At 43.6% G+C, this 24742-nt stretch overlaps 2 protein-coding genes across 4 annotated transcripts in view; both read right to left on the reverse strand.

Annotated features, from left to right (window-relative positions):
* Nucleotides 1-2374: 2374 nt before the first annotated feature.
* On the reverse strand, nucleotides 2375-10795 carry ZDHHC23 (zDHHC palmitoyltransferase 23). Of its 2 annotated transcripts, none has more exons than XM_082625304.1 (5): nucleotides 10661-10795; nucleotides 9885-10054; nucleotides 6917-7627; nucleotides 4957-5124; nucleotides 2375-3089 (listed from the first exon to the last, which is right to left on the reverse strand). In XM_082625304.1, exons 2-5 carry the CDS (start codon nucleotides 10043-10045, stop codon nucleotides 2822-2824), a joined length of 1308 nt encoding a protein of 435 aa, XP_082481430.1. In that variant the 5' UTR covers nucleotides 10046-10054; nucleotides 10661-10795; the 3' UTR covers nucleotides 2375-2821. The 2 variants fall into 2 exon arrangements, with proteins under 2 accessions (XP_082481430.1, XP_082481431.1); XM_082625305.1 differs by having other exon boundaries at nucleotides 9885-10079; nucleotides 10661-10722.
* An 883-nt stretch (nucleotides 10796-11678) lies between these two features.
* GRAMD1C (GRAM domain containing 1C) overlaps nucleotides 11679-24742 on the reverse strand; it is a gene marked incomplete at its 5' end in the record, with an annotated part of 105146 nt that continues 92082 nt past the window's right edge. For both annotated transcript variants that reach the window (XM_082624797.1, XM_082624798.1), the window contains 6 exons: nucleotides 11679-13399; nucleotides 18931-19036; nucleotides 19255-19365; nucleotides 21308-21365; nucleotides 22497-22673; nucleotides 24254-24357. In XM_082624797.1, the coding sequence (XP_082480923.1) occupies nucleotides 13319-13399; nucleotides 18931-19036; nucleotides 19255-19365; nucleotides 21308-21365; nucleotides 22497-22673; nucleotides 24254-24357 (637 nt within the window). In that variant the 3' untranslated portion in view covers nucleotides 11679-13318. The remainder of the gene's footprint in view (nucleotides 13400-18930; nucleotides 19037-19254; nucleotides 19366-21307; nucleotides 21366-22496; nucleotides 22674-24253; nucleotides 24358-24742) is intronic.

Genomic DNA, 24742 nt, shown 5'->3' on the forward strand with positions numbered 1-24742 from the left:
TGATCCTCAACTATTTCTCCCTCACATCTTTCAAGTGGACCCATTTCCCTCCCCCGGGAAGAGTGTACAGGGGCATGACAGTAATGTTAAGTGGTCAGACTACAGCAGATCATTTACTCAACTTCACTTCCAGTATGTTTAACAGAAACTGAGGATTTGGGGTGAAAGGGGGGGACGCACTTGTCTGAAATACGTCGGGGCGGGCCTGCTCCTATGGCCAAGAAACTGCGGTTACAGGTCCGCAGGGCAATCCTCCCAGCCGCCGCCACCACTTGCGCCCGGGACTCATTTGTTCCCAGAGGCCTTGTCCTTTAAAGGGACGAAATCCCTCAAATAGCTCCAGACCCTAAAAGTAGGGTTGAAAGTCCAGGAGTAGAAACCAAGGATATCCCAGAGTCCACAGAAACTGCTCACACATAGCGCCTTGGTTGCTGCTCCTTTTGGTGCAAATACTTCAGTAGGCTTTTACCTCCGCAGAACCACAGGGCTTTTCAAAGGGTTGAGCTTTCCTCTGTAAACTTCCAACCTTGAAGTTCTCAACTTCAAACAAGCACCTGAATTCCAATCAGCCAGAATAATATACAAGGAGTTCTTATCTGAGTGAGGGAAACAGTGAGTTGCCCCATCCAGGTAACCCTGTTAGGGGTACACTGTTACAAAGATGATGATCATTCCTAATTCTCCCAAATGACTCTGGTCTTTCGGGCACTCCTGAGCTTCAGCACATCATATTTTGATTGTTGTTAAAGATTTGGCAAGAGGCCAAGATTACTGACTATACTAACATTTCTATGAATTTTATTATCAATTGCTAGACAATCAGAGTTGGCTATGCATCTGGCATTCAAGAGACTACAAGCAGAGATTTGTGGCCACATGTGCTGTCCTTGACATCATTACTCTCTCTCTCTCTCTCTCATCTCCAACCCACACAGAAAGGAATTTGTTACATCACCTCCAATGTTAATTCCAAATGAATGCTTGATTCTGGACCAGGGACAGGGTACCACTGTACCAACCACAGACTCTGCTAACATCCCCAGACTTGCTCTTTGGCTCATCCTAGTGGAATACGGAGCCTATCGTTCACTAAACAATCCATCTCTAGGGAGAGCAACGACAAGCCTGTATAAAAACGTGGTGCCTGTCTTAAGGACAGCCTCGATTAATGGCAGGACTAGGGACGGTGCCAGCTGCAGAGGGTGGCAATGCTGTAGAAGTAGCAATATTTCTTCTCGACTTTTATAAACCTCTTGCTACAGCAGCATGCACAGAAAGACGGACCGAAAAAGCTGGCAGTATTTTCCCTATATTAAGCTATTAGCCAAAACAAATTTAAGGGCTCATGAATTCTTTTGGGGTTCCAAAAAAAAGTACAGGTACAAAACCAAATATTTCAAGAGGGTATTTTTCCCCATGTGAAGTTGCTTCATCTTAATTCTATGCCAGAATAGACCCACGCGAAATATTTAATCCTTTACGCGTTTTCCGTTTTGAGACACGGTTGAAGAAACCATTTAGGAAGAGCCAGGGAAGAACAGTAATCTATTAATTAGTGGAAACCACACATACCCTGTTTCTTCTCTCCTAGTGAGATACTTTTATCTCGGGAAAGGTGAACGAGAAGTAATGTGCAAGTTAAGTGGGAAGACGTCAATCAGCCCCTCAAAGAGAGCTCATGCCAGAATAATGTGAATGCCAGAATACTGGTTTTTGCAGCTTAGTGCTATTACTGACAGGGTCTGAATTACTTATATCAACAAAAAAGTCAAGCTCTTGATATTAACCAGCCACCCTACCCACAAAGAGAGTAAAATCTTCCCGATAGGAGTGTCTGTTCTCGTCCAGACGTTGTCACAAGTGTGCTAGCACCTGACCAGGCAACACATGGGAAGAGGAAAAAAACACTGATGCCTACTGGAGTTACTTAGAGTAAATCCAAACAGAATAAATCCATAAGAAATAAGATCAATATAAGAACTCATCACCTAAACTCATGACCACTGTGCATTATACTAGCAATAATTAGGCTTGTAATTATTATCAACTTTCAAGATCAGATGACTGAGCAAATCCATTTGGTCTTCTTCTACCCTGTTTGAGTAGTTAATGTCTAATACTTCAGAAAGAGAAATCCCCATAACTGTACAACATGGTATTTGGGGATCGTTTTTTCACTCTGAAATGCTGAAAATGGAATGGCTTCAATATTCTGACCTGAAATATTTTTTCCAGTCTTAGGAGTCTCCTAATAATACTTCATACCTCTCTGGTGCTTTAGTTTTTCCTTGTTTTTCAGTGCTTTCCACATACCGCATCCCTCTCGTGACCCTCCCGTGTCCCCCCCGCACAACCACTCTGTGAGGTAGCCAGGGCAGCATCAGTACCCCACTTGACAAATGAACCTGAGACTCAGGGAAGTGACCTGACCAAGGGTCGCATGGCTATTAGGAGTTGAAAGAGGGACTAGAAACTACCCTAATCCAAAGCTCTTTCTCCCATACTAATGGGTGGCAATTGCTTCTATCAATTTCTGCATTAGCAATCCACATTCTTTTCAACTTCTGGTGACTGAGTGAGTTAACAAGGTGACTGGAAAGGAATGACTCTACTTTTACTGCTTTGATATAAAAATCCCTTAAATTGTGAAGTCAGAAAAATTAATTTCTTCCCAGTCCAGTGCCTAAACCTGAGCATGGCCCTATAACGCCTTTAAGAAACTGGGGATAAACACAAGCATCCTGTGCACACCGAAGTGTAGGATGCAAGGGAGCAGAGGGAGGAGACGCCCTCCCGCCCCCAGAGCCGTACAGAAGGCACTTCATACTATGTCCTCAGCAGGGTGGTGGAAGGGGTGCGTGCCCAGGGTGGAGAACTGGTGCCAGTTCCGCAGGAAGCCCCGATTGTACTGGCCTGTGTCCACGATGAGCCCGCAGAGCAGCCGGCGCCCTGTCTTCTGTCGAAGGGCCTGCTGCACTTCCCTCTCCGTCACGTTGTAGCTGATGTTTATCAGCTGGATCAGGAAGATGTAGGCCATGCCCCCCATGATGATCACAGAGTACCACACGCAGGTGAAGCACAGAGCTGAGCTGGGAGCAGGAAAAGGCAGGTCAGGGCGGCCAACGCTTCACATTCAGAGAGCTCTCCCCATGGTAACATTTTACACACGTAGTACTGACTCCTAAGGACGCTGGCCCCTTCCCTGATGACCCCACTTGGAAGACACTTTTCTCTCCTCGGAGTGCCAATAAATAACCTGCTTCACTTATGACTCTTAACATGTTCTATCTCATAATTACTGGTGCCTCCTTTTCTAGGATGTGATACTAGAACAGCAGGGACTGTTTTGTGTGTTTCATGTCCCCCACACAGCCAACAGTGTCTGACACAACCGCAGTCAAGATCTGTCTGTGGCATGAATAATTCCTAAATTGTTCTTAACGCAGAAGAAAACGGAGGCGCCGTGAGATTGCCGTAAACGTCCTCAAGGGAGCTGTGGGTGGGACCGAGCAGCAGTGCTAAGGTTGCTCATCCCCGTTCTTTTCCGTACAAGGCCGACGAGCACAGGTAAGAGGACAGCTCCCAGCACCAGCAGCCCCGAAGGAGCGCCAGGAGCACCGTCACATTTCAAATCCCGCTTGCCAAAACCAAACAGGGTCACACAGGACAAGAAAGCTGCTTCCAGCTCATTAATAAGGCTGTGAGGAGAGGCTGCCGAGTAACGTCTGCCAAGTGATTATTTTCAAATAGCTGCACGTGAGTTAGCGGGAAATTCATTCAGGATCTTCATCTGTTAGGCTGAAAGGGACCTCAGGGATGATTAAATCGCCACAAAGATGAGGAAAACTGAGGCCCAGTGAGGACACATGAATCGTGGGTCCATAGCACTGAGAACACAGCAGCAGGACTGTGTCCCTCATTTCATTTATGGGGCCCACAGAAAGCCTAGAAAACTCATGCTTACCAACGTACAGACACAACGACCCCCAAGGGCCTCTGCTTTCTTCTCGCTCTTTGTTTTCAAGACACTCCCTGCTTTGTCCACATAGCACCCCTGTGCGGGCCCTTGTCTGTACCAGTCTGTGGACAGATCTCCCCCTCGCCACTGCAGAGCTAGACATTCGCGGGCATTAGAACAGATGGGCCCTCCTCCGCAGGTTAAGTTCCTGTCTTCTTTGTGTTGAGAGTCTTGATAGTTTGTGAAATCCTTCAGTGACTACTATTCTTAGTGGGTTGTGATAAATGTCCTCAAGCAGAGCTTTCGGGGACGGGGTGGGCAGGGGATTGGGCCAAAACTAAAAAGTTCCCGCTTCTGCTACAGCACGGAGATCATCACACTGTATAAATGGGCCCCAACCTAAAAACACTGAAGGAAATTCTGACCTAGATACCACAGTAATCATGAGTGGTGATGTAAAAAAAAAAAAAAAAAAAAAAAAAGTAGAACAGGAAAAAATCAATGGAGGTTAAAAAGAAAAGAAAGGTTACAGAGATTGTAAGCATTTCACGAAAGGGTCAGAAGCGGTAAATTAAGACTAGGCTACAAAGCACCAGAAAACAGCAATAAAGTGAGAATTTCCCCAATAACGAGCGACAAAAGAGACCGCACCCATACCCAGAGACTGCTACTTTAGTTATCATTTCAGTTTCACTGTGGCTACCTTGGGCATGCTAGCGGTCGTTTGACTCTGAAGTCCCTGAGAAAGCCTAGTCCTACCTGTAGAGCACTGGTTCCTCACTTTTTAAGGTCAACGTTCCTTGTGACATCACCCAGAAAAATGCACGTATCCACTGCACAACTGTGTGTTGGCAATTTCAGGGATACCCAGCATCCCCAGAACCTGTCCTGTGTTTTGGGTGAGAACCCCTAACCTAGCAGTGAATCACAGCCCTGTACATTCACTGCAAACCCACTCCCTCTTCTGTGGGGCCCCGTATGGGGTATCCATGTCTCACCTGTAATTTGCATAAACTCCAGGGCAATAGAAGAGAGCTGTGAAGACGCTTCTATCCGTACAAATGGTGTCCAAGGTCAGCGTTATCCCGTACACCGAGGTGAGCAGGAAGATCAGAAGGGCAAGCATAAATGCTTGATGATTTGATTCTCCGACACAGCTATTTATCCTCCAAACAGCACAGGGGGGGAGAAAGCAAACATGTTTTTAAAAGTTCTCTAATAGCTCAATAAACAAGAAAGCTTTTAAAACAGAAATAGTGTGAGTTTCAGTTATTAAAAAATAAGTTCTCTTGTTTTTCAATTTTAGGGAATTAAAAACTTGTCTGCTGAGAGATGTAGTCTTATATTCTCCGCTCTTTGCAAAGTGAAATCATATCATTAGCTTAAGGACAAGACTAAGTAAAAAAGCAGAACCTGGCTAACAAATCTTTCTAGATATTAATAAGTGAAGTCTGTTACCCAATGGTAAGAGAGTTAACACTGTAATCACCACCTAAGGATAGGATGGTATCAGAGTTATAAAAACTTAAAAATGCTAAATCAGAAGTATTATACAATGTGGGAAAGCATATATTACATACACATATTAATAAAAGATCCCAAGAGGTTAGAAACACAGGGTGGGGTAGAGAACTCAATAGTATGCAGACTACTTGTCAGGTACAGAGTTCCAGGTCGTGGCCATTTGCAGGGCAGGATGACAGGCACGCCGGGACGCTCCAGCGGGCAGAGATCTCCCAGGCGAGGCTGCAGGACCTCTGCACACCAGCGCGTGTAAATGGGCCCCCACCCTGCACACACGCACGCACACACCCAGGTATGCACGAGCATAAATGATGAAGACAGAGAAGAGTAAAACCTAAAAATGAAAAGACCTGCTTACTCCAAAGACAAAGCCCCAGAATAGAGCCGTCCCTGTTCATGACCCTTGAACTTAAGGTCTGCTCCTGTGTCCTCCAGGGCTGTCTGCACCCTCACCCTGTCCCATGTCCCCTTCTGAAGGGGAGAGTGTGACATGATCAGAATCCTAGATAAAAGGCATAATTCACTGACCATGACGGCCTCAAGAGCAAGCTGCAAACATGCTACTTACAGCATTCATATCTGAATTAATCGCGCTCCTTTTGTTTAAGATTTATTCAGTAAAGCTGCACCATTTTCTTTAAAAGTTGCAATGCACACCTTACGGGTGTCCTCAGGTGTCCTCGTTTGTCACTGGCCAGCAAAGAGGAACCCAAAAAGCCCACTTCTGCACCACTAACCAAATAGGGAGTTATCTGTCAGGGCCTTAAGTCAATAATGTCAACTAGAAATCACTGGTAGGATCAAAATGATGACGGATACATGGTCAGAGGACAAGAGTCACCTAAAAGTACAGGAACACATTCTTGAGCTCTGTGAGCACAGGGAGATGTGCCTATACTATGTCTGATACATTCTTTTTAAAAAAGTCATTCAACTGTAGATACTTCTCTCTTAGAAAGGAGAAAATGAGGGCAAAAGAGAAAGCGGGAGGGCTTCCCTGGTGGCGCAGTGGTTGAGAGTCCGCCTGCCGATGCAGGGGACGCGGGTTCGTGCCCCGGTCCGGGAAGATCCCACATGCCGCGGAGCGGCTGGACCCGTGAGCCATGGTCGCTGAGCCTGCGCATCCGGAGCCTGTGCTCTGCAACGGGAGAGGCCACACCAGTGACAGGCCCGCGTACCGCAAAAAAAAAAAAGAGAGAAAGCGGGGGGCAAAAAAAAAAAAAAACACCTTCAGGAAATGACTGAAAAGAACTAAATTTGTGAAGCTCAAAAAACTGATGACTAAGTGGGAACATCATAACAGCCCACAAATATCTCCAAGGTGTAAAGCTGGGAAGGAGAGAAATTTGAGGAAGGCATAAAGGAAGAGCAAACCCGGCGAGAGAGTCTCACATGAACGTACCCTCCGCAAGCCTCCAGATTTTTCCAACATACCAGACACAGTGATGATCCATCCTCCTCACACAGACGCCGCAGATCCGGCAGTGCCAGGCCCGGGCCGGCCGCACCAGCCGGCACTTGGCGCACCAGTCCTCCTTCCCCATGGCGGGGCTTCCGGCCGACGTCCTGGGGCAGCCCTTAGGCTCATCCTTGGGCCCGCGGTTGTTGAGACCGCCCGCTGGGTCTGCGCCGGGGAACCCTTTGGGCTTCTCCAGCCCTGTCCTGTTCAGGCATTCGGTTTGGCTGCCGCTTAGAGATCTGTCATCGCTTGCTGGGTTTCTGAGGTAGCCTGGATCCTTCTTGGCTCGGCACAAGGCTAAGAGTATGAGAAGTAACCCGCAGGTAAGCAGAGCCAGCCGAGTGGGCCCTACACGCCCCCTGGGGACCACCTCCTGCAGGAACACGTAGTACATGTAGCCCAGAGAGAACAGTCCGAGGCTCAGGAAAAACAGAGTCTGTTCTCTTCTTCTGTGAGTGAGGTAGTAATACCGCAGAGCCAGCACAGGGAGGGAGGCCAACACCACCCCCCCCAGGAGGAGATGCCACGAAGCCACTCGGAGGAAGACAGGCAGCAGCAAGAGTGGGGGAAGGAGGCTAATGTTAACTTTCCTGGCTCCCCTAAGCCAAGGAATCCGGAGGCGGTCAGAGATCGTATCCATGATCCTTTCGTAGGTCTCGGGCTGCACGGACTTACACGTGATCCATCTGTTCAGAGAGAGCACAGAGAAGGCACCTCCGACGTGTTTACTGAATTAAAAACCACTCAACACTGTAGGCCAGACAACAGGATAAATGATAAAAGATGCCAAAGACCAAGCATTCTACTTCCTTACTATTAAACACGAGCTTTTCAGATTCATGTATAATTTTTTAATACAAATGAGAAAATGTTTAGATATTTAACAGAACTATTTCTCCACGAAACACACAGGAATACACACGTATTCCACATAAGTCCTGTTCAGACTGGGGTGGGCATAGAGACATAAAAATCTCAAAAAAATTCACCACCAGGCTTCCCTGGTGGCACAGCGGTTGAGAGTCCGCCTGCTGACGCAGGGGACACGGGTTCGTGCCCCAGTCCAGGAAGATCCCACATGCCGCGGAGCAGCTAGGCCCGTGAGACATGGCCGCTGAGCCTGCGCGTCCGGAGCCTGTGGTCCGCAATGGGAGAGGCCACAACAGTGAGAGGCTCGTGTACCAGAAAAAAAAAAAAAAAAAAATTCACCATCTAGTTGTGAAGACAACATGGGAATTCAAGAAATATTAGATAAGTGACAAAGTAGCAAAATCACCCAATGAACTATTACAGTCAAACACGGTAAGGTGTGCTCAGAGGAGAGGACACACTTCTGGGTGGAGTCATTGCAGAGGTCTTTGTGGGAAAAGACGGATTTGTGCTCAACCTTGACAGCTGGCTAGTATTCCTGTGGGTGGAGAGGAAGGCAAGGAGGCGTTCCAGTGGAGAGATGCATGTGCAGCACAAAACCTGTCCTGGGCCAGGGGAGTAAACCAGTTCATTAGGGCAGGGGGCTGCATAAGGAAGCGTGGAGGTCAAACTAGTACAAGTCAAATGACTGAGCTTGGTGGACAAGTAGTATTGTTGACTTTTTTGCATACTTAGGCTATTACGGAAAGGAACAGTTTAAGGAAGGATAACATTGGTTTTAGAAACTTAGAATTAAAAAAAAAATTTAGAATTTTAAAAAATAGGGCTAGACTTGGAAGTGAATGGGAACTAAGTATAAGGGAGGCATACAGAGCAGCAGGTCTGTGGAAATGCTGGGAGCCCATCTCATCCAGAAGGGTCTGGAGAGAAGAAAACTGAGGGACAGCCCGGGTCTCAAGGGCTGGGAGGGAGGAAGAGTTAGAAGGCCAATGGAAGAGCTGTGGTCTTGAGTGATGGAGGTTACAGAAAAGGCATCATTTCTCCATTCATTAGTCCAAAGTGTTCTACTTTCTCAGTATGGATTTTAGACTAAGATTAAAGAACCTACATTTAAAGACACCTGTAAGAGACTATTGACACTGTCAAGGAAGAATTACAAAGGGATTATGGGGTACTAGACTACAGTAGTCCCCAAGAACGCTTCTCATGGCGAGATTAACATACCAAGCAGCGTACCAAATCAGCAATGTGCCACTGCAATGACTTTTTTTAACCAGAAGGAATTGATGGGAAAAGCAAGTTTCCACCATCTGTGTTCTCCCCACATTATGCTTTCCATGTGATAATTTTTAAGTATATAATTATTTAGAAAATGGATAAAAACAAGGTTATTACTGTTTGGCACAAAATTTTTTCAGTGATGTTAGAAATCATCTCTTTGGATAGTTAATTTCCATCACTTGGGATAATGGTGAAAATAAAAGCCAAATACAATAGCATCAATCAGGACTGTGTTGCTGCTCATGCTGAAAACAGCCAGTCCAGGCGAGGAACATGCCTTCTGGCTGGATTTCCTCCCCAGAAACAAGGGGTGAAACCGATTCCAAGAGCAGGAAAATGATTTTTCAACCCTCAAGGCCCTGTGTGGCCAAGTGCAATCCAGTCCCAAGATGTCAGTCTCTGAATGCTGAGACCACTGAAAATTGTAGGAACTTTCTGGTACTAATGTGTTCATTTTAAACTTACAGAATCTCTGGCCTGCATTTTATTTTTTTTAATGCGTTTAACTTGCCTACTATCCCTTTACCTGCCTGTTTTCTCTGTCACCTCCTCCCTTTACATGAGAAATAATAATGTCCTAGTAAACTGAGCTGGACAGTTGTGCACTACTGAGTAATAATTCATCTTTATAAAGTCCTCACACTTGACATAAAAGACAACTTTCAGTTGGAGATAAGTGGAAATAGAATGAAGAGCAAATTCTAGTGTTCTGGATGGCTAAGCTGAAAGTATATACATGGTAGTTCTCAAGAGGGCCAGAGGGATCAGCATCAAGAAACACACAGCTCTTACCTATCACACCCTTCATCCAGATCTTGGCAATCACACAAACAAGCAGCCACGTGGTTCTTTTCCCCATTTCGATCTAGGTACTCGCAGCAGCACAGGGGCTCCAGTTCAGGTTCTTCCGCTTTGTTTTTCTTCCCTGGCTTCATACTGCCCTTCTTGGTCATGATTTCCACCTGTCACCATGAGGCATAAGAAGCCCTCAGGAAGTAAAGTGGAAAGAACACAACTCACATCTTGTAAGCACATCCAAGCCTATCCCTGATTAACCACCAACGCCTGAGAAATCAAAAATGAGAAGAGGGGGAGGTGGTCCCCTTTTCATCAGGCTTTACTGGCTCGGCGTGGCCAGACACAGAGCTCTAGGGCTCTAAGGGCTCCAAGCGCCCTCACCGCCAGGTCCCCATTCAGGACAGGCGCCGCCTGGGCGCTAGCCGTTCCCATGACAACAGCCTACTACGCGGCCCGGGACAGCCGGGGCATGGGTGGCTGCACTCACCTGCGGGTGCGGGCTGGGGAGGGCCTGGTTGTCCCCGCCCGAAGCCGGGGTGCGGGTGGAAACACCCTCGGGGCTGCGGGCGGAGGCAAAGCGTGTATCCGCTGGGGCCGACTACCCGGCTCCGGAGAGGCCACCCGGCGCCCGGGCAGCGCTCAGGGTCGCCGTCCAGACCCACTTCTCCGCCGCGAGCTGGGCGCGCCTCTCCCGCCCCGGCCAATCGTGAGGACGTGGGTGGGCCGAGAACACCGCCCGGCCCGAAGAATGACCTTGGGAGGGAAGTTACCTGCGCTCCCGGGCCGAGGTGCGGCTGCAGTCAAAGAGGCCGAGGCGGAGAGGAGAAGGGTCGGCTCCTCCCGAGGCGCGGACGCGTCTGCCGATCTCTGCTCTACGGGGCTCCCGGCGCGATGGCTGAAGTCTCAGGGACCCCGGCTCCGTTCTCCGCCGCGCCCTCTCCGCCGCCGCCCACCTGTGACCACAGCCGGCCGCCGCTGGGGCGGTGCGCCCGCCTCCGGCGGTGTCCCCCGCCAACCCCCGCCGTGTCCCCCGCCGCCCCACGGCCAGCCGGACTGAGCGTGGCAAGTCCGCGAGCTTCCGGGTGCCCCGCCCCCGGCGCCGGGCATCCCCCGCCCGCACGTGCGGAACCCTCCGGCGAGGCCCCTCCCCCGGCTCGCGGCCCTGGCGCCCGGGGGAGCGGAGGAGCGAAGGCCGGGCTCCGGCAGCGGGTCCAGGCAGTTGGGTGCCGGGCTGACCCGCACCTCCGCCCAGCCCCGCCCCAGAGGCGGCCGCCCGGACCCCGACCGGACCCGCGGGTGCCTGCGGGCGGCGCGTGGGCAGGGAAGCCTCCCGAGCCTTCGGGTCGGCGAAGGCGGAAATACGGGAAACCTGCACTCCTGAGAGTTTCCTAAATACGTGAGACCCGTGGGTCGGCAGGTCTTCGTTCAGACGCCAGCAACAGGCGTTGAGGGAGATCTCCACGGCAAAATGTTACCGACGTACCGCCCCCAAATTCGCTAACCTTCTCTTAAAGGCCCAGGTCACTGTCCCTGATCTGTTAATTATCCAACTTGTTCATTTTCATGATTTCTGGCCAGCAGTCTCTACATGAGACCAGCAGGCCTATCTAGTACTCTTGCTCCAGAAAGCTGCATATTTGAAATGAAACTGCCCTAAGATGAGAGTCCTCTTTGGGTTTCACTTTTGCACAAAATTTTTTTTTAAAGGGTGTAGGCCCATGTATACGTTTGCACAGAAACAGGCTTTCTAGTTTGGGGAGGGTTTAACCGAAAAAGAAGGAAAACAACTCAGAGATTTGGAGTTTTATTGATATTCAATTTACATAGGCTCAAATACAATTAACTGAATGCATACATATTTAGTTGTAATTTATAAAGCAGCTTAACTTTGGTAACTTTCTTTGAGGTATTTTATGAAGTACAGGTTTTAAAGAAATATCACAAAAATACTCAGCTTGTCAGTGACCATTTTTGTGAAATTAACAGAGAACAAGTTTTCAAGTTTATAATCCAGTCATTCTTGCTCACTCAGACACATCATAAATCCTTATCAAAAACCTCCAGGTAGGTACACTGGTATCCCAAGGTAGGTTAGTTGAGATTCTCCCAGAGAAACCCGTTTTTCCTCTAATCCAGTCAATAATTTTATTCTCTATGGGCATCTCGAAAATGACTTTAGCAATCCCATGTGGCTTGGGTGACTGGGTAAAAAAGAGACATCTAACTAAAGGCAATTGTTATTCAAGCAGTAAGAATATATACAAATTATTCTGCACTGTCCTTCTCTTGTTCCAGAGACATCACTTGTATTGAGAGACATACGCCTAAAAACTTTTAATGAAGAGCCAAAGCTCATGTCTGATTTACAACTTGTCAGTGCACTTATACTGGGAGATAATGCCCCCCCAGAGTCTTAAAGAGCTAAAGTTTGTGTCTGGCTTACAACTGACTGACTAAAGCCACACATGTGAATGAGTAAATGAAGCCATACGTGGCTACTGAAAAATAGTCCACAAATTATAATATTTTCAACCAGATGGCTCATTTCCACCATGAAAGTTTGCTAAGCTGAAGCCAAGCTTAGTTCAAGTATTCATTTGATCTGTCACTAAAATGCCCAGATTTTAACATAATCTTCTAGTTTTTAAAACTCAGAGCATGGTTCTTCGTTTTGAGAGATGGTATCCTACATGTTTCCTTTTCCAAAATGTACTCTTCTGCCATATAATGTATGAAGAGGCAAGATAATCTCACCTCTGAGAGCCACCTGAAGAAACACCTATTTCTTTCATAAAGATACCACATGGCTGAAGAACCTTTCAGATAATAATCATCAACATGCAGATTCAAAAGGTTTGACTACTGAATTTACATGCTAAATAAATGAAGACATTGTATTGATAATATTTACAGCACAAGAATCTATAAATGTTATAATAGATGCCTGAAAACGGATCCTTCAGAGTTAGTAATGATTTAGAGACTTCTTCTTATATTGTCTTCTTTATCCTCTTGAATGTATCTCAACTGTGAAAGCAGCCTATTGGACACACACTGATTTTGTGCTAACAGATAAACTTAAAGCGTCAAACTTCAAACCTCACTGTGAAAATGAGGCCATACCACTCAGTTCAGAATGTCTCATTTTCTTTTTGTATCATAGAAATTCAAATCCACAATACATTTCACGCTTCACTGGAGAAATCCACAGCTTAGAATAAAGTATAAGAAATGAAAGGATGGATTCCTAAGGCCATCAGAGACTAATTCTCCAATAAATGTTATTAAAAAGAATGTTCACATTAGAAGTACAAATAATGAGAAAATATGGAAATGTTCCTATGACAATTCAAATCCTTCACCCTCTAGTTTTCTTCAAGACGTTTTCTTTTGGTTCCACATATCTATAATTTTGGTCCTTAAGATCACTAGCTTTGGACAGCCATGCCTGTCTTGTTCTTATTTAGTAGATCAAAGGTTCTCTGTAGCATAATGAGTGAGCTCTTCAACTGCAAAGAAAAATTTTCAAAATCAGATTGTTTAAATTTTTCTGATTATTTGTATGCCAAAAGTTTGCATTTAATAAAATTCTGTCTATACTGATGCCCAAATAAAAGACTAACTATAAGACATCTGATTCCTTTGGTTACCTGTCAGTGTGACTGCTAGCGTTCTTTTCATTTGCTGTAGTATTGCACTTCTTCCTACAACATATTACTGTGTGCTTTACCTCCCAATAAGTCTATTTATCAAATGATCCAAAGTGAAGGGCTTGTTTTCTGAAATGGTTTCTGAAGCTACAGTGGTCTCCCACCATCCCCTAAACAACTCAAGTTCCACTCAAGGCCTTTGCTTGCAATTATGCTCATGTTCATCTTCACCTATCTAAAACTTACCCGTCCCCACCATTTCCATGCAGTTTTCCCTAATCATCCTGCCTCTAAACTCCTAAAGCTTTACTACTTACTTTGACACTTAATTTTGTACTTTTTTTTAATAGTCTTTAACAATACACATGGATATCTGACTTCTCTAATAAAATTGTAGACAACTTGAGAGCAAGAATTATGTCTTATATATGGACACAAAGGGGGGAAAACTGCGGTGGGGTGGGGATGGTGGTGTGCTGAATTGGGGGATTGGGATTGACATGTATACACTGATGTGTATAAAACTGATGACTAATAAGAACCTGCAGTATAAAAAAACAAACAAAAACAAAGAATTATGTCTTATTCTTTTTTGTATTCATTCACTCATTCACTCATTCAACAAATATTTTTTGCTTACCTGTTACATGCTGGGCACTGTGCTAAGTACTGGGTATACAATGGTGAACCAAATAGGCACTGTCCCTGCCTTCATGGAGCTTACAGACTAGTGAGGGACTCAGAACTAAAACGAATAATTACACAGATAAATATATACTTACACACTGTATGAAGTTTTTCACTTGAACAACTGGAGGATAGTAGTATCATTTTTTGAAATTAGGTCAACTAGAGGAGAACCAGGTTTGGCTCAAGATGAAAACTTAATTCTGTTTTGGACATGATCAGTTTGGGATGCCTGTTAGCCTCGAGGTAAAGATGCCAAGTCAGCAAGTGGCTGTATGAGTCTGGACTCAAGGAAGAGGTCAGCATGAGAGACATGCTTTGGGAGCCATTGGTGCATGTGGTATTCCAAGTTAGGGGAGCAGCTAAGATCACCTAGAGGGCAGTAAAGGAGAAGGGAAGAGAATCTAACGCAAAAGGCTGCGGCACTGGGAGAGGACGAGGTCAGGTAGCAGAGATGGTTTTAACCAGCAAAAAGCAGTTTTACATTATGCTAAGTGGAAGCCAGGCATGAAAGACTGTATATTATATGATTCCATTTATATGAAATGTCCAGAATAGGCAAACCCATAGAAATAGAAAGTAGATTAGTGATTTCCAGGAGCTGAGAGAGTGAGGGATGGGAATGACTGCTCATGGGTACAGGGCTTCTTTGGGGGATGATAAAATGCTCTGGAATTAGATAGTGGCGATGGTGGGACAACCTCGTGAATACACTAAAAATTCTTTAAAAGGTGAATTTTGTGGTATGTGAATTATATCACAATAAAGCTGTGTTTTTTTCCATGGTTCCAAAGAAGGGAAGATTAGATACATTTCAAGAAAGGAATGGTCAGCTTTGTCAAATGCTGGCACTGTAAGATGAAAACTTAAAAAAAAAAAAAAAAGAAAAAAAAGGTATATTAACTTTAAAAGCCAGAGGTCACTGGGGAGCTTAGCTTGAGCAGTATCAGTAGAAGATGTGGGGGAAGAAATCAAGACAGTGTGAGCTGAAGAGTGAGTGAGCAGATTAAATACAGGCATCCAATTTTGCTCCCTCCTGAAACACCACCAAAAGCACGGTAAAGGGATTCTTTTTTAAGACATAAGTGCACAAGGACAGAGGAAAACAGAAAAGGTGACAATAGCAACACAACTTTGGAAACTGGGTAGCGGATGGATTACTTAGCAGCCCTGAAAACGCTGAATCCTAAGCTAACAGTAGGGAAAGCTGAGAACCAACTGAAGCTGAAGAATCCTCTAAAGCCTCAGGAATTGACAGGCATCTGTGGAAATGGGAATAAAGAGGAAGGGACTGAAATAAGGATTGGATGAACTTTTGGACATGTGGCCTCTCCTACTACCTGGGCAGAAGTCTGAAGTCCTATTTTCTGGAGAGGATAAAAAAGAGGGTCTCTGGCAGTCTGGCCAGGAGGACACCAACACATCGTTAAAGATAGCAGTACCATACCAAAAATGGGGATTATACAAAAAACGTGTATACTGCATGTTGAGATCATCCCTTTGCCCTGCCCTCCTCAATCTCTCTACTCTCACTCACCTAAAATGCTGGCAGCCAGCTCTTAGTCCTTCAGGAAGGAGACTGGAAGAGTCTTCTCTGCGGAAACTGACCAATCCAAGAGAAAAGACCTAAAGATACTGACATCAGGATTTCTTAGCCAACGGCCCAGCCAGATCTACCAAGAAGTTCAGAGTAGACCAGCCCAACCCACACGATAAGAACTTTGGATCTATACAAGCAGACAGCAAAGGACTACAGACATCCAAAGAAATCCTCTAACCCTAAGGATAGAAATCAAAACAGGGGGAAAGGACCTGCTGGAATGTGGGTATGCAAGAAGAAGAAAAAAATTTTTTTTTAATTATCAGTAATATGGTCAGAGAGAAAGATATTATGGCCACTTTAAAAGTTCACAATGCCTTAAAAATGAAAATTCAGAGAAATGGCAGCTCTTTGAAATTAAAAACTTGTTAGCAAAAACTGAAAAACTCAGTAAAAGAATTTGAAGATTAATTTGAGGAAATCTCTGAGGAAGTAGAACAAAAAGGCAAAAAGATGGAAGCTGGAAAGAAAAGGTAAGGTCAGACAACCTGTCCAACAGAAGGCAGACACCTGATTACAGGTGCTATAGAAAGTCAGGGGAGAGAAGGTGGAGGAGAGGAAATCATCAGCCACATAGCTCAGTATATCCCAGGACGAAAGGGCACCAGTTTCCAGATGAAAGGATCAGGAATCTGGCAGCCTCAGAATTCTCAGTAGTAACACTGGAAGCCAAAAGGCAATGGAGCAATGCCTTCAATTTTCTGAAGGAACCTTATTTCCAAGCTAGAATTCTATCCCCAGCCAAATAATTAATCAGAGGGGAAGGACAGAATAAAAAAGTTCAGACAGGTGAAGTCTTAAAATATTTACCTCCATAGCCTCTTTCTCAGGAAGCTACTAGAGGATATGCTCCATTAAAAGGAGGGAGGAAACCAAGAAAGCAGAAAACATGGGATATGGGAAACAGGAGGTGGGCAACAGGAACCCCAAGATGATAGCTGTGCACCTGCAGAGAGGGCCACTGGCCCTGCCTGGAGCCCGTCAGAGGCTCCATGGATTGAAACCCTGAGGTGACCGAAGATGATGAGAGGAGACAGAGCATCAGGGCATGAAACACTTATAAACAATACAGTAAAGTGATCAACTGTAATAAGAAGACAATTTCAGGGGTAAGAAAAAGTAGCCACGGTTCATTCTATGGCTCAGCTCAGAACAGTAAACTTAGTCAAAACAAAGCCAACACTGAATACTGATCCAACCAAAATTACAACTTCCTTTGGAGGATGGGGGATGAGAAATGGGAGCATGAAGAGGTGAAAGGAAACAAAATCCCAGTCTCCATAACAGGAAGTCAAAAGATAACGTCTAAAGCTGAAAAATCAAGAAGTATCAACACATGCTTGTTGTTTATAAATATGGAGGTAAACACCAGAAGAATAAACCAAGAGAGTTAGATTGTAGTCTTTGGGAAAGAAATGGAGAAGAGGATACCAGGATTGCTATTTTTCTGAAACAACCCTGTAGAACAAGTTAACTCTTCATGTGAATGAGTGACTTTGGTGAAAATAAAACCTCAAAAAAGTGAAGGAGTTATAAAGGATAATATAGTGACAGCCAGAGTAGGCAACTCCGAGAGTGCCTGACTGTGGAAGGGAGGAGAGCGATAGATGAGCAGATAGAGAAGGATGTGGATGACGCAGGTTTTCTAATGTAGGAGATAAGAGAGCAGGGGAGGTGCTGATGGAAAGATCCAGCTGAATGAGGGAGTCTGAAGATGGGGAAGCTAGAGGGGTGGATGGAGTCTCCTGCCAACTCGTGCTGAGACTTGCGTCCCACAGGCAGAGCGATGCTTCTAATGGAGTGCAGAACAGGATGGGTGCAGCAACAGCGGAAGGTCTGTAGATCTGGTTATGGAAGGAGAGGGAGGGTCTCTTTTCTCCTTGAGGCATGGTCATGAGTTCAGAGTCAGCAGGAAAGGAGCGGAGAGGATGAGAAGAAAAGTGAGAGTATGATCTACTCCTTGCTGAGGGGGAGGAGAAAGTTCCTAACTGCAGGCACTGTGCATCTGAAGAGTGCCTAGTGGAAGTACCTTTAGTGCCCCACATGATGTTCTAAGAAATGCTCAATAATTGAATCTTCTAAAAAACAAACCAATGCATAGAAGAAAAGGATGGAAGCAAATAAAACAAAATTTTAAAAGTGATTAGGGGCTTCCTTGGTGGCGCAGTGGTTGAGAGTCCGCCTGCTGATGCAGGGGACACGGGTTTGTGCCCCAGTCTGGGAAGATCCCACATGCCACGGAGCGGCTGGGCCTGTGAGCCATGGCCGCTGAGCCTGCGCGTCCGGAGCCTGTGCTCCACAACGGGAGAGGCCACAACAGTGAGAGGCCCGCGTACCGCAAAAAAAAAAAAAAGTGATTATGTCTGAATGCTAGTAGGTTCTCTTCTATTCTCTATTTTTCAATTTTGAAAAGTACCTATGTATTATATTATAATGGAAGTATTTGTCCTCATTTTTCAAAGGGAATCCTAAGTTTTGGTTCATAGAACCGAGCAGCACACATTGATGACACTATGTTCAAGAGATAACGCTTATAGCAAAACACCAAAACAACCTAAATGCTCATTCTTCAGTGGAGAACTGGTAAAATAATTATGCCACATATGTACAGTTGAATTCTATGCAGTTGTTAAAAGAAGAGGATATGGAAGTAGCTCCATGATACATGGTTAATAGATAAAAACAAAATAATGAGCAGGTTAATAGATTAAAAACAAAATAATGAGCATGGTTAATAGATAAAACAAAATAATGAGCAATCTACCACTTCTATAAAAAGCTGATATTGAGCATGAAATTTTATATAGAAGGACCAATAAAAAGAATGAGGTATATGTATACAAGCTGATAGGGAAACATCTTCAAAATATATAACTAATTGAAAAAAGAGGGTATGCAACGGTAAGTACAGTACGTTCCCATTTTGTTAAAAACAAAAAGTACAAGTCACTATAAAATGTATAATCCAGAAACTGGCAAGGGTAGATGCCTCTAGGAGGGGGATTTCTTCAAATAATGGTACAGTAAATATTCTCTCGAAACCAGAGGAGCAGCTGATTCACTGGGATGACTACTAAGTAACGTGGTACACAGAGGTGCTGACCTGTTCCAGCATCACGATGGAGTCCCGGAGCACTCCTTTTAAGCGATGGGCCTGATCTTTGCTCTTTTGAATATTTTCTGCTCTTGACACCATATCAGAGGCTAAACTGAAAGAAAAATACCATCTTAAAGATCAAGGGAATAGCTTCTAGGCTTTCATCTCTAGAAATCATCAGTGCCCTATAAATTTGCAAATAAAACAAAAAAGTAAACAAAAAAGTTTGACTAGAGAATAGTTGGCAGACCAAAATCTCTAAAATTGGAATTAAGTTCCCTGCAGCAAAGGAATTATTGACATAATAAGTTGCGAGGGAAGAAGACTTACTTTACAGATTTCTCTTCCTGGAGGTGAAGACGGTAAAAGGACTGAGCAGCATACTCTATCTTTGACAGCTTCAGAAACAGCGTCACATTCAATAAAACCAGCAACAGCAAACTAGGCAGAGCAAATCAGACCTGGTTAATCCACTATTACTCAGACCTAAAGTGTTGTTAGTGCAGAATAGATACACAAAACCTTCAAAAATGTATATTATCCAGACTAGTTTCCAATTATTGTTATTATTTAAATCAATAACCCCTATTTTATTGTATGAAATACCTATTTCTAAGTATTCAGTGGATGTTGAGGGAACAGTTAGAAGATAACTAGTGACAATAAAGTCTCCAAACAAGCAGGTTGGGATTGTCCCTGACGTCTCTTCTCTGCTAGGAATCCCAGCCAGTGTGGATGTGCGACCACCGGCTTAGAAATCTACCATGTTAGCTTTCAAGATCTATTTTGGGGTGCTTTTGTCTTAAGCAATTATACATACATAATACTGCACTTCAGAAAGGAAATGAAGATCAATATGGATTTGATCTTAGATAGATCATGATGTACCTCTTATTCTCAGCAGAAGCCAAAACAAATTCACATTCACAAAATCACCATTCAGCAAAAATTTCTTCTAGTTCAACTTAGACGAAATTTCAAATCCCAAACATATATTAATTGAATCATACATAAAACGTTACCTGCTAAATAAACTTACTCTGTTGGTTCTCACAATAGTATTTCAAGTGAATGAACGTACCTCATTACACATACATGTAAATACATAGGTGGCATAATACCTCTCCGATTTTTTCTGTTAAAATATTGATTTGCCCTTAAAAATGCATCATATTCCGTTTTACCCATCCAGAAGAAGATTTTTCTTGAATGAAAACTAAGGTAGTAGCAAGAAAATCAAATCTATGAAATTATTGTGTCACTGAAATGGGGTATAGATCAACATTTCAACATCTGACTGTAAATCTTCTACAAAGTAATACAAAAGATCACACATAATATTTATTATTCAAAATTGTCACAGCAAACCAATGGAAGCAGAATATGAAAACGTTTTATAAAACTCAAAGGCACAACAAACATTTTGTATGTTCTGAAATCTATAATTAGAAAAAACAGCTGATATAAGAACTTCATTCCAAAACCCAGAGTGTATCATCCAGTCAGAACTAATTCAATTAAATGTGATGGACTACCTCAAGATCCAAGTACAGCCATGGAGATAACAGTAGTCTAAATAAGACTGGCTGAGTAAATTCCAGTAGAACACTCTGAGATGCAGACTAATTGCCCCAGTATTTCTCACCCTACAATCCTCAGATTATTTGCATCAGAATAACCTGCACGTGCGTTTTAGAATACTACTGATTCCTGATCCCTACTCAAGACCCACTGACTCGGATCTGTAGGACTGGGGCTGGGAAGTCTGTATTTCAGCAAGTGATTCTTATGCACAGTAAAGGGTAAGGACCACTGGTCTAATCAAGTAGAGTAAAATAGCATTGTTGGGATTTCATCAGCCTGCATATAAAAATATCCCCTTGGGCTTCCCTGGCGGCGCAGTGGTTGAGAGTCTGCCTGCCGATGCAGGGGACACGGGTTCGTGCCCCGGTCCGGGAAGATTCCACATGCCGCGGAGCGGCTGGGCCCGTGAGCCATGGCTGCTGAGCCTGCGCGTCCGGAGCCTGTGCTCTGCAACAGGAGAGGCCCGCGTAAAGCAAAAAAATATATATATATATATTCTCTTTAAATTTATGGTACTTCCCTAAAAATCTATGGTGGTAGAAACAAATCAGATTAGTTTAAAAAGCAAAAACATTTACTGAACGTGTATTTGGTATTCCCTTGAATTTAACAGTTCTTCTGAAAATCATTCAAAAACTATCAGACTGAAGCATATAAAATTACTGTTTTTGTAGGCCAAAATTGGTCAAATTGTGGTAATTTCTATATAATAATATACAAATACGTTCAAATTCTTTTGGAAACCATTAAAAGATAAGCGAGGGCACAAGCAAACTAAGCATTCAACACAAATACTTACAAAATACTCATCACCACAATAAGGACGGTGTTATAGCTTTCAATTTCCTTTTTCTTTCCTGCAAATTAAAAAAAAAAAAGGCCGTATTAGAATCAGGATTGTTTAATTTCATTTGAAAAGTACTGAAAAAGAAGTTTTTAAAATTATTTGTAAAGACAAAGTGATTTACAGTGAATTCCCTGCACCCCTCTTTTGACTTCTGATATCCTGAGTATTAGTAAACAAATCTACAAAAAGAAACCCTGTATCAGTTCTGCAAATTTGGCCTATATTACAGATTAATTTGTTCTAAAATTAAACAAGCAATTCAATATATCATGTATGATCTCTAGCTAAGTTCCATGTCTGCAAATAATATTTGAACTAGTTTTACGTATAATCCTTCCCTCCTTAAAAAAAAACTTTTTAAATCATCCTCACCTGTTCTCTGTTTCCCAAATTTTGTTGCCAAATCCCAAAATTAAAGAGCTATTAAGTTGAAATGGTAGGAAAACATATTCACACTAAGATGTAAACCTTAGAAAAGGATTTGATAATGTAGAAGGCTGAGAAGGTATGACAGCTTTATAGCACTGAGAGGGAGGGAACAACAGTTAGTAGGGGCAAGATGTCTTCAAAATTGAGAGTAGAGATAATAAAAGTCAACTTCTATCTCTGCAATTTTGCTGGGCTGGCCCTGACAGTACATAAGGATTAAAGCATACAAACATGGTAGTAGATTCAAGGGTAGAAATCAAATGTGTACAAATGCTAGGCAGGAAGTTAATGAGTGAAGCGTCCAGCAATAGGGTAAGAGTTGTGGGGAGGGGTGACCTGGGGAGAATGCACGCTCAGTCAAATGGGGCAGCTACTACTAAGCTCCAACCACCTGCTGCTATGAAGGGATGTGGGTCCAGGGCTGCCAGATCTGAGACTCTATATAAACATGTCCAAGGTTTAAAATACCATGTGAGCCCAGTAAAATACTTCTACTGGTCACATGCCTGCCATTTTGTAAACTGCTCCTTTATACTTATATATTGGTTTTCTTTAAGGAATTCAGAGTTCAACAAACATTATTGGAAAAGGAGAGGAGAAAGGGAGACCTCCTAACTGACGTGTCTTATAAACAAGAGGCATATTTGGCTTCATATAAAGTAAACTTATAAGGAAAAAAAACTTTCATCTCTGTTTACCAGGTAAGAGCTACCTGTAATATCCCCTTTGGCATCTAAGCCCAGGTCTCCAGAAGAACGCTGAGAAGAAAGTTTAGGAGCTGTTTCTGCTGTTCTGTTGACTGTTCGCCTTCTCCTTCGTAGGCCACTAAGTTTTCCAGGGTCTTCAATGGACTGATTTACCATAGATTCTTCCATTAACAAATCTGATTCTAAGAAGAAAAAAATCTTTAGATAGTGGAGAAACCTTCTCAACTATAAGATACTGGGGGGTTGGTCGTTGTTCTGTTCTCAGTTTGCTTTTTTTTAGACCTTGGAAACTTTCTTTAACTACTACTCAGATTCTCATGGCCTAGATTCAAACTTTACTCTTAATGAAAAGTTTTGGAGTGTACGATGATCCCATAATGAGGCTGCATTATTCTAGGAAGAATGAACTGTATTAATTAATGACAGGATCATCAGAGCAAATTTGCCATGTGCTATATTAAATATTAATGTAGAGATTTCAGTTATGGAAACAACCCACTTACATTGGATCATTAGAAAGATTTCCAAAATAGATTATAGTACTTGATTGTCAATCTCAAAGGAAGGAGAAGCATATAATAGTTCTAATTTACAATGAGGGTTTGCAAAAAAGGAAGCACTAGTAAAGAAAATCTGCAAACAACCTATCAATAAAAACCTCATTTTTCACATTTGTTTTAACCTTTCCTTTCACCAGATTTTTCATTAGAAGTTCATTATCTAGTGGCCAAACTCATTTTTGAGTTTCATTTTTCTAGTGATCTGGAGCTTAATAATGAAATAACCAAAGACAAGGAAACAAGGAAAATAAATAATCAACAAGCTGGATGATGAAGCCTTAAATTACCCTGAGTTGACTGGCCACCACCTTTTCTTTAACTAAAATTAATTATGCTCACATATGTGTATATATGTTTTTTCCTCATGTATATTTTAAAGAATATCCAAATAGAACAACTACATCACCTCCCCAGTCTAGTACACACCTCCACCAAATCCACACATGTATGTGGTACCATTGCTAGGTGGGCCTGCGTAAACCCAGGAGAGCTGCATTGGTAAGGGAGATGTGGGCCTGAGGAGGCTCCAGACCTTCGTGGGCACAAGTGCATACTTATGACCGGATTACCCAGTCCCTCACTGCAGTCAGCTTCCTTGGCTCCTTACAAAGGGAGGGAGTGTGACAGCTCCTAACTGTGTGATCTTGGACGAGTCACTTAACCTCTCTCTCTCTCTGTGTTTCAATGGAAAAAAAAATTAACAGTACTTATATTTCACAGGGTTGTAAAAAACAGGTTGATATTTATAAAGCACACAGAACAACGTCTGGCATATCATAAGCATTATATAAGTGTTTGGTAGACCAATGAAAATTAGAAGTTTTGAAATTCCAAGTGGAGTAGTTGGAACCACTTCAGTAGGAGTCATTCCAACATCATCTACCAGTTCCTGCTATGAATCCAAATGAAGAATCCATCCATTCTGTTAATAAATGCCATTTTGGGCTTCCCTGGTGGCGCAGTGGTTGAGAGTCCGCCTGCCGATGCAGGGGACGCGGGTTCGTGCCCGGGTCCGGGAGGATTCCACATGCCGCAAAGTGGCTGGGCCCGTGAGCCATGGCCGCTGGGCCTGCACCTCCGGAGTCTGTGCTCCACGGTGGGAGAGGCCGCAGCAGTGAGAGGCCCACGTACCGCAAAAATAAATAAATAAATAAAATAAATGCCATTTTTACAAAAATAGATAAATCAAGAAATTTACAAACCAAGCTGTTTGAAATAGTCCGCCAAGGAGCTCCAGGAATTCTTCTCAATTAAAGATTTGACAATGGCCCATGGTTGTTTTCTGTATTTCAAATCTGTTGAAACTCTAATAGATAAGGAAGCAAGAAGAATAATTTACAAAATTTAATTATATTATTAACATTACAATTAGATGTAGGAATGAATTCAGCGGAAAGCCAAAAGGATTCAAAGTCATTAAGACTATTAAAAAAAAATTGTTCACTGATAATGAATTCTTTAAAAAATTACTGGGCGCTGCTAAAATTTCATCAACTTGGCATTTTATTTCTTTCCTTTCTCTAACCCTGAATTTTCTTTACTTAAATAGCAATAGGGCTTCCCTGGTGGCGCAGTGGTTGAGAATCCGCCTGCCGATGCAGGGGACAAGGGTTTGTGCCCCGGCCCAGGAGGATCCCACATGCCGCGGAGCGGCTGGGCCCGTGAGCCATGGCCGCTGGGCCTGCGCGTCT

The sequence above is a fragment of the Mesoplodon mirus genome (assembly GCF_964341445.2).
Source record: "Mesoplodon mirus genome assembly, chromosome: 6".
Taxonomy (NCBI): Eukaryota; Metazoa; Chordata; class Mammalia; order Artiodactyla; family Ziphiidae; genus Mesoplodon; species Mesoplodon mirus.

Bases quoted from the DNA above. Each gene is read 5' to 3' on its own strand.
- ZDHHC23 (XM_082625304.1), bottom strand. From the start codon at position 10,045: ATGACCAAGAAGGGCAGTATGAAGCCAGGGAAGAAAAACAAAGCGGAA. The intron at 7,628-9,884 runs GTAAGAGCTGTG...CTCTCTGAACAG, and splicing joins CTGGATGAAGGGTGTGATAG to ATGGATCACGTGTAAGTCCG. The intron at 3,090-4,956 runs GTGAGACATGGA...TCCTGCTCCCAG, and splicing joins GGAGTTTATGCAAATTACAG to CTCAGCTCTGTGCTTCACCT.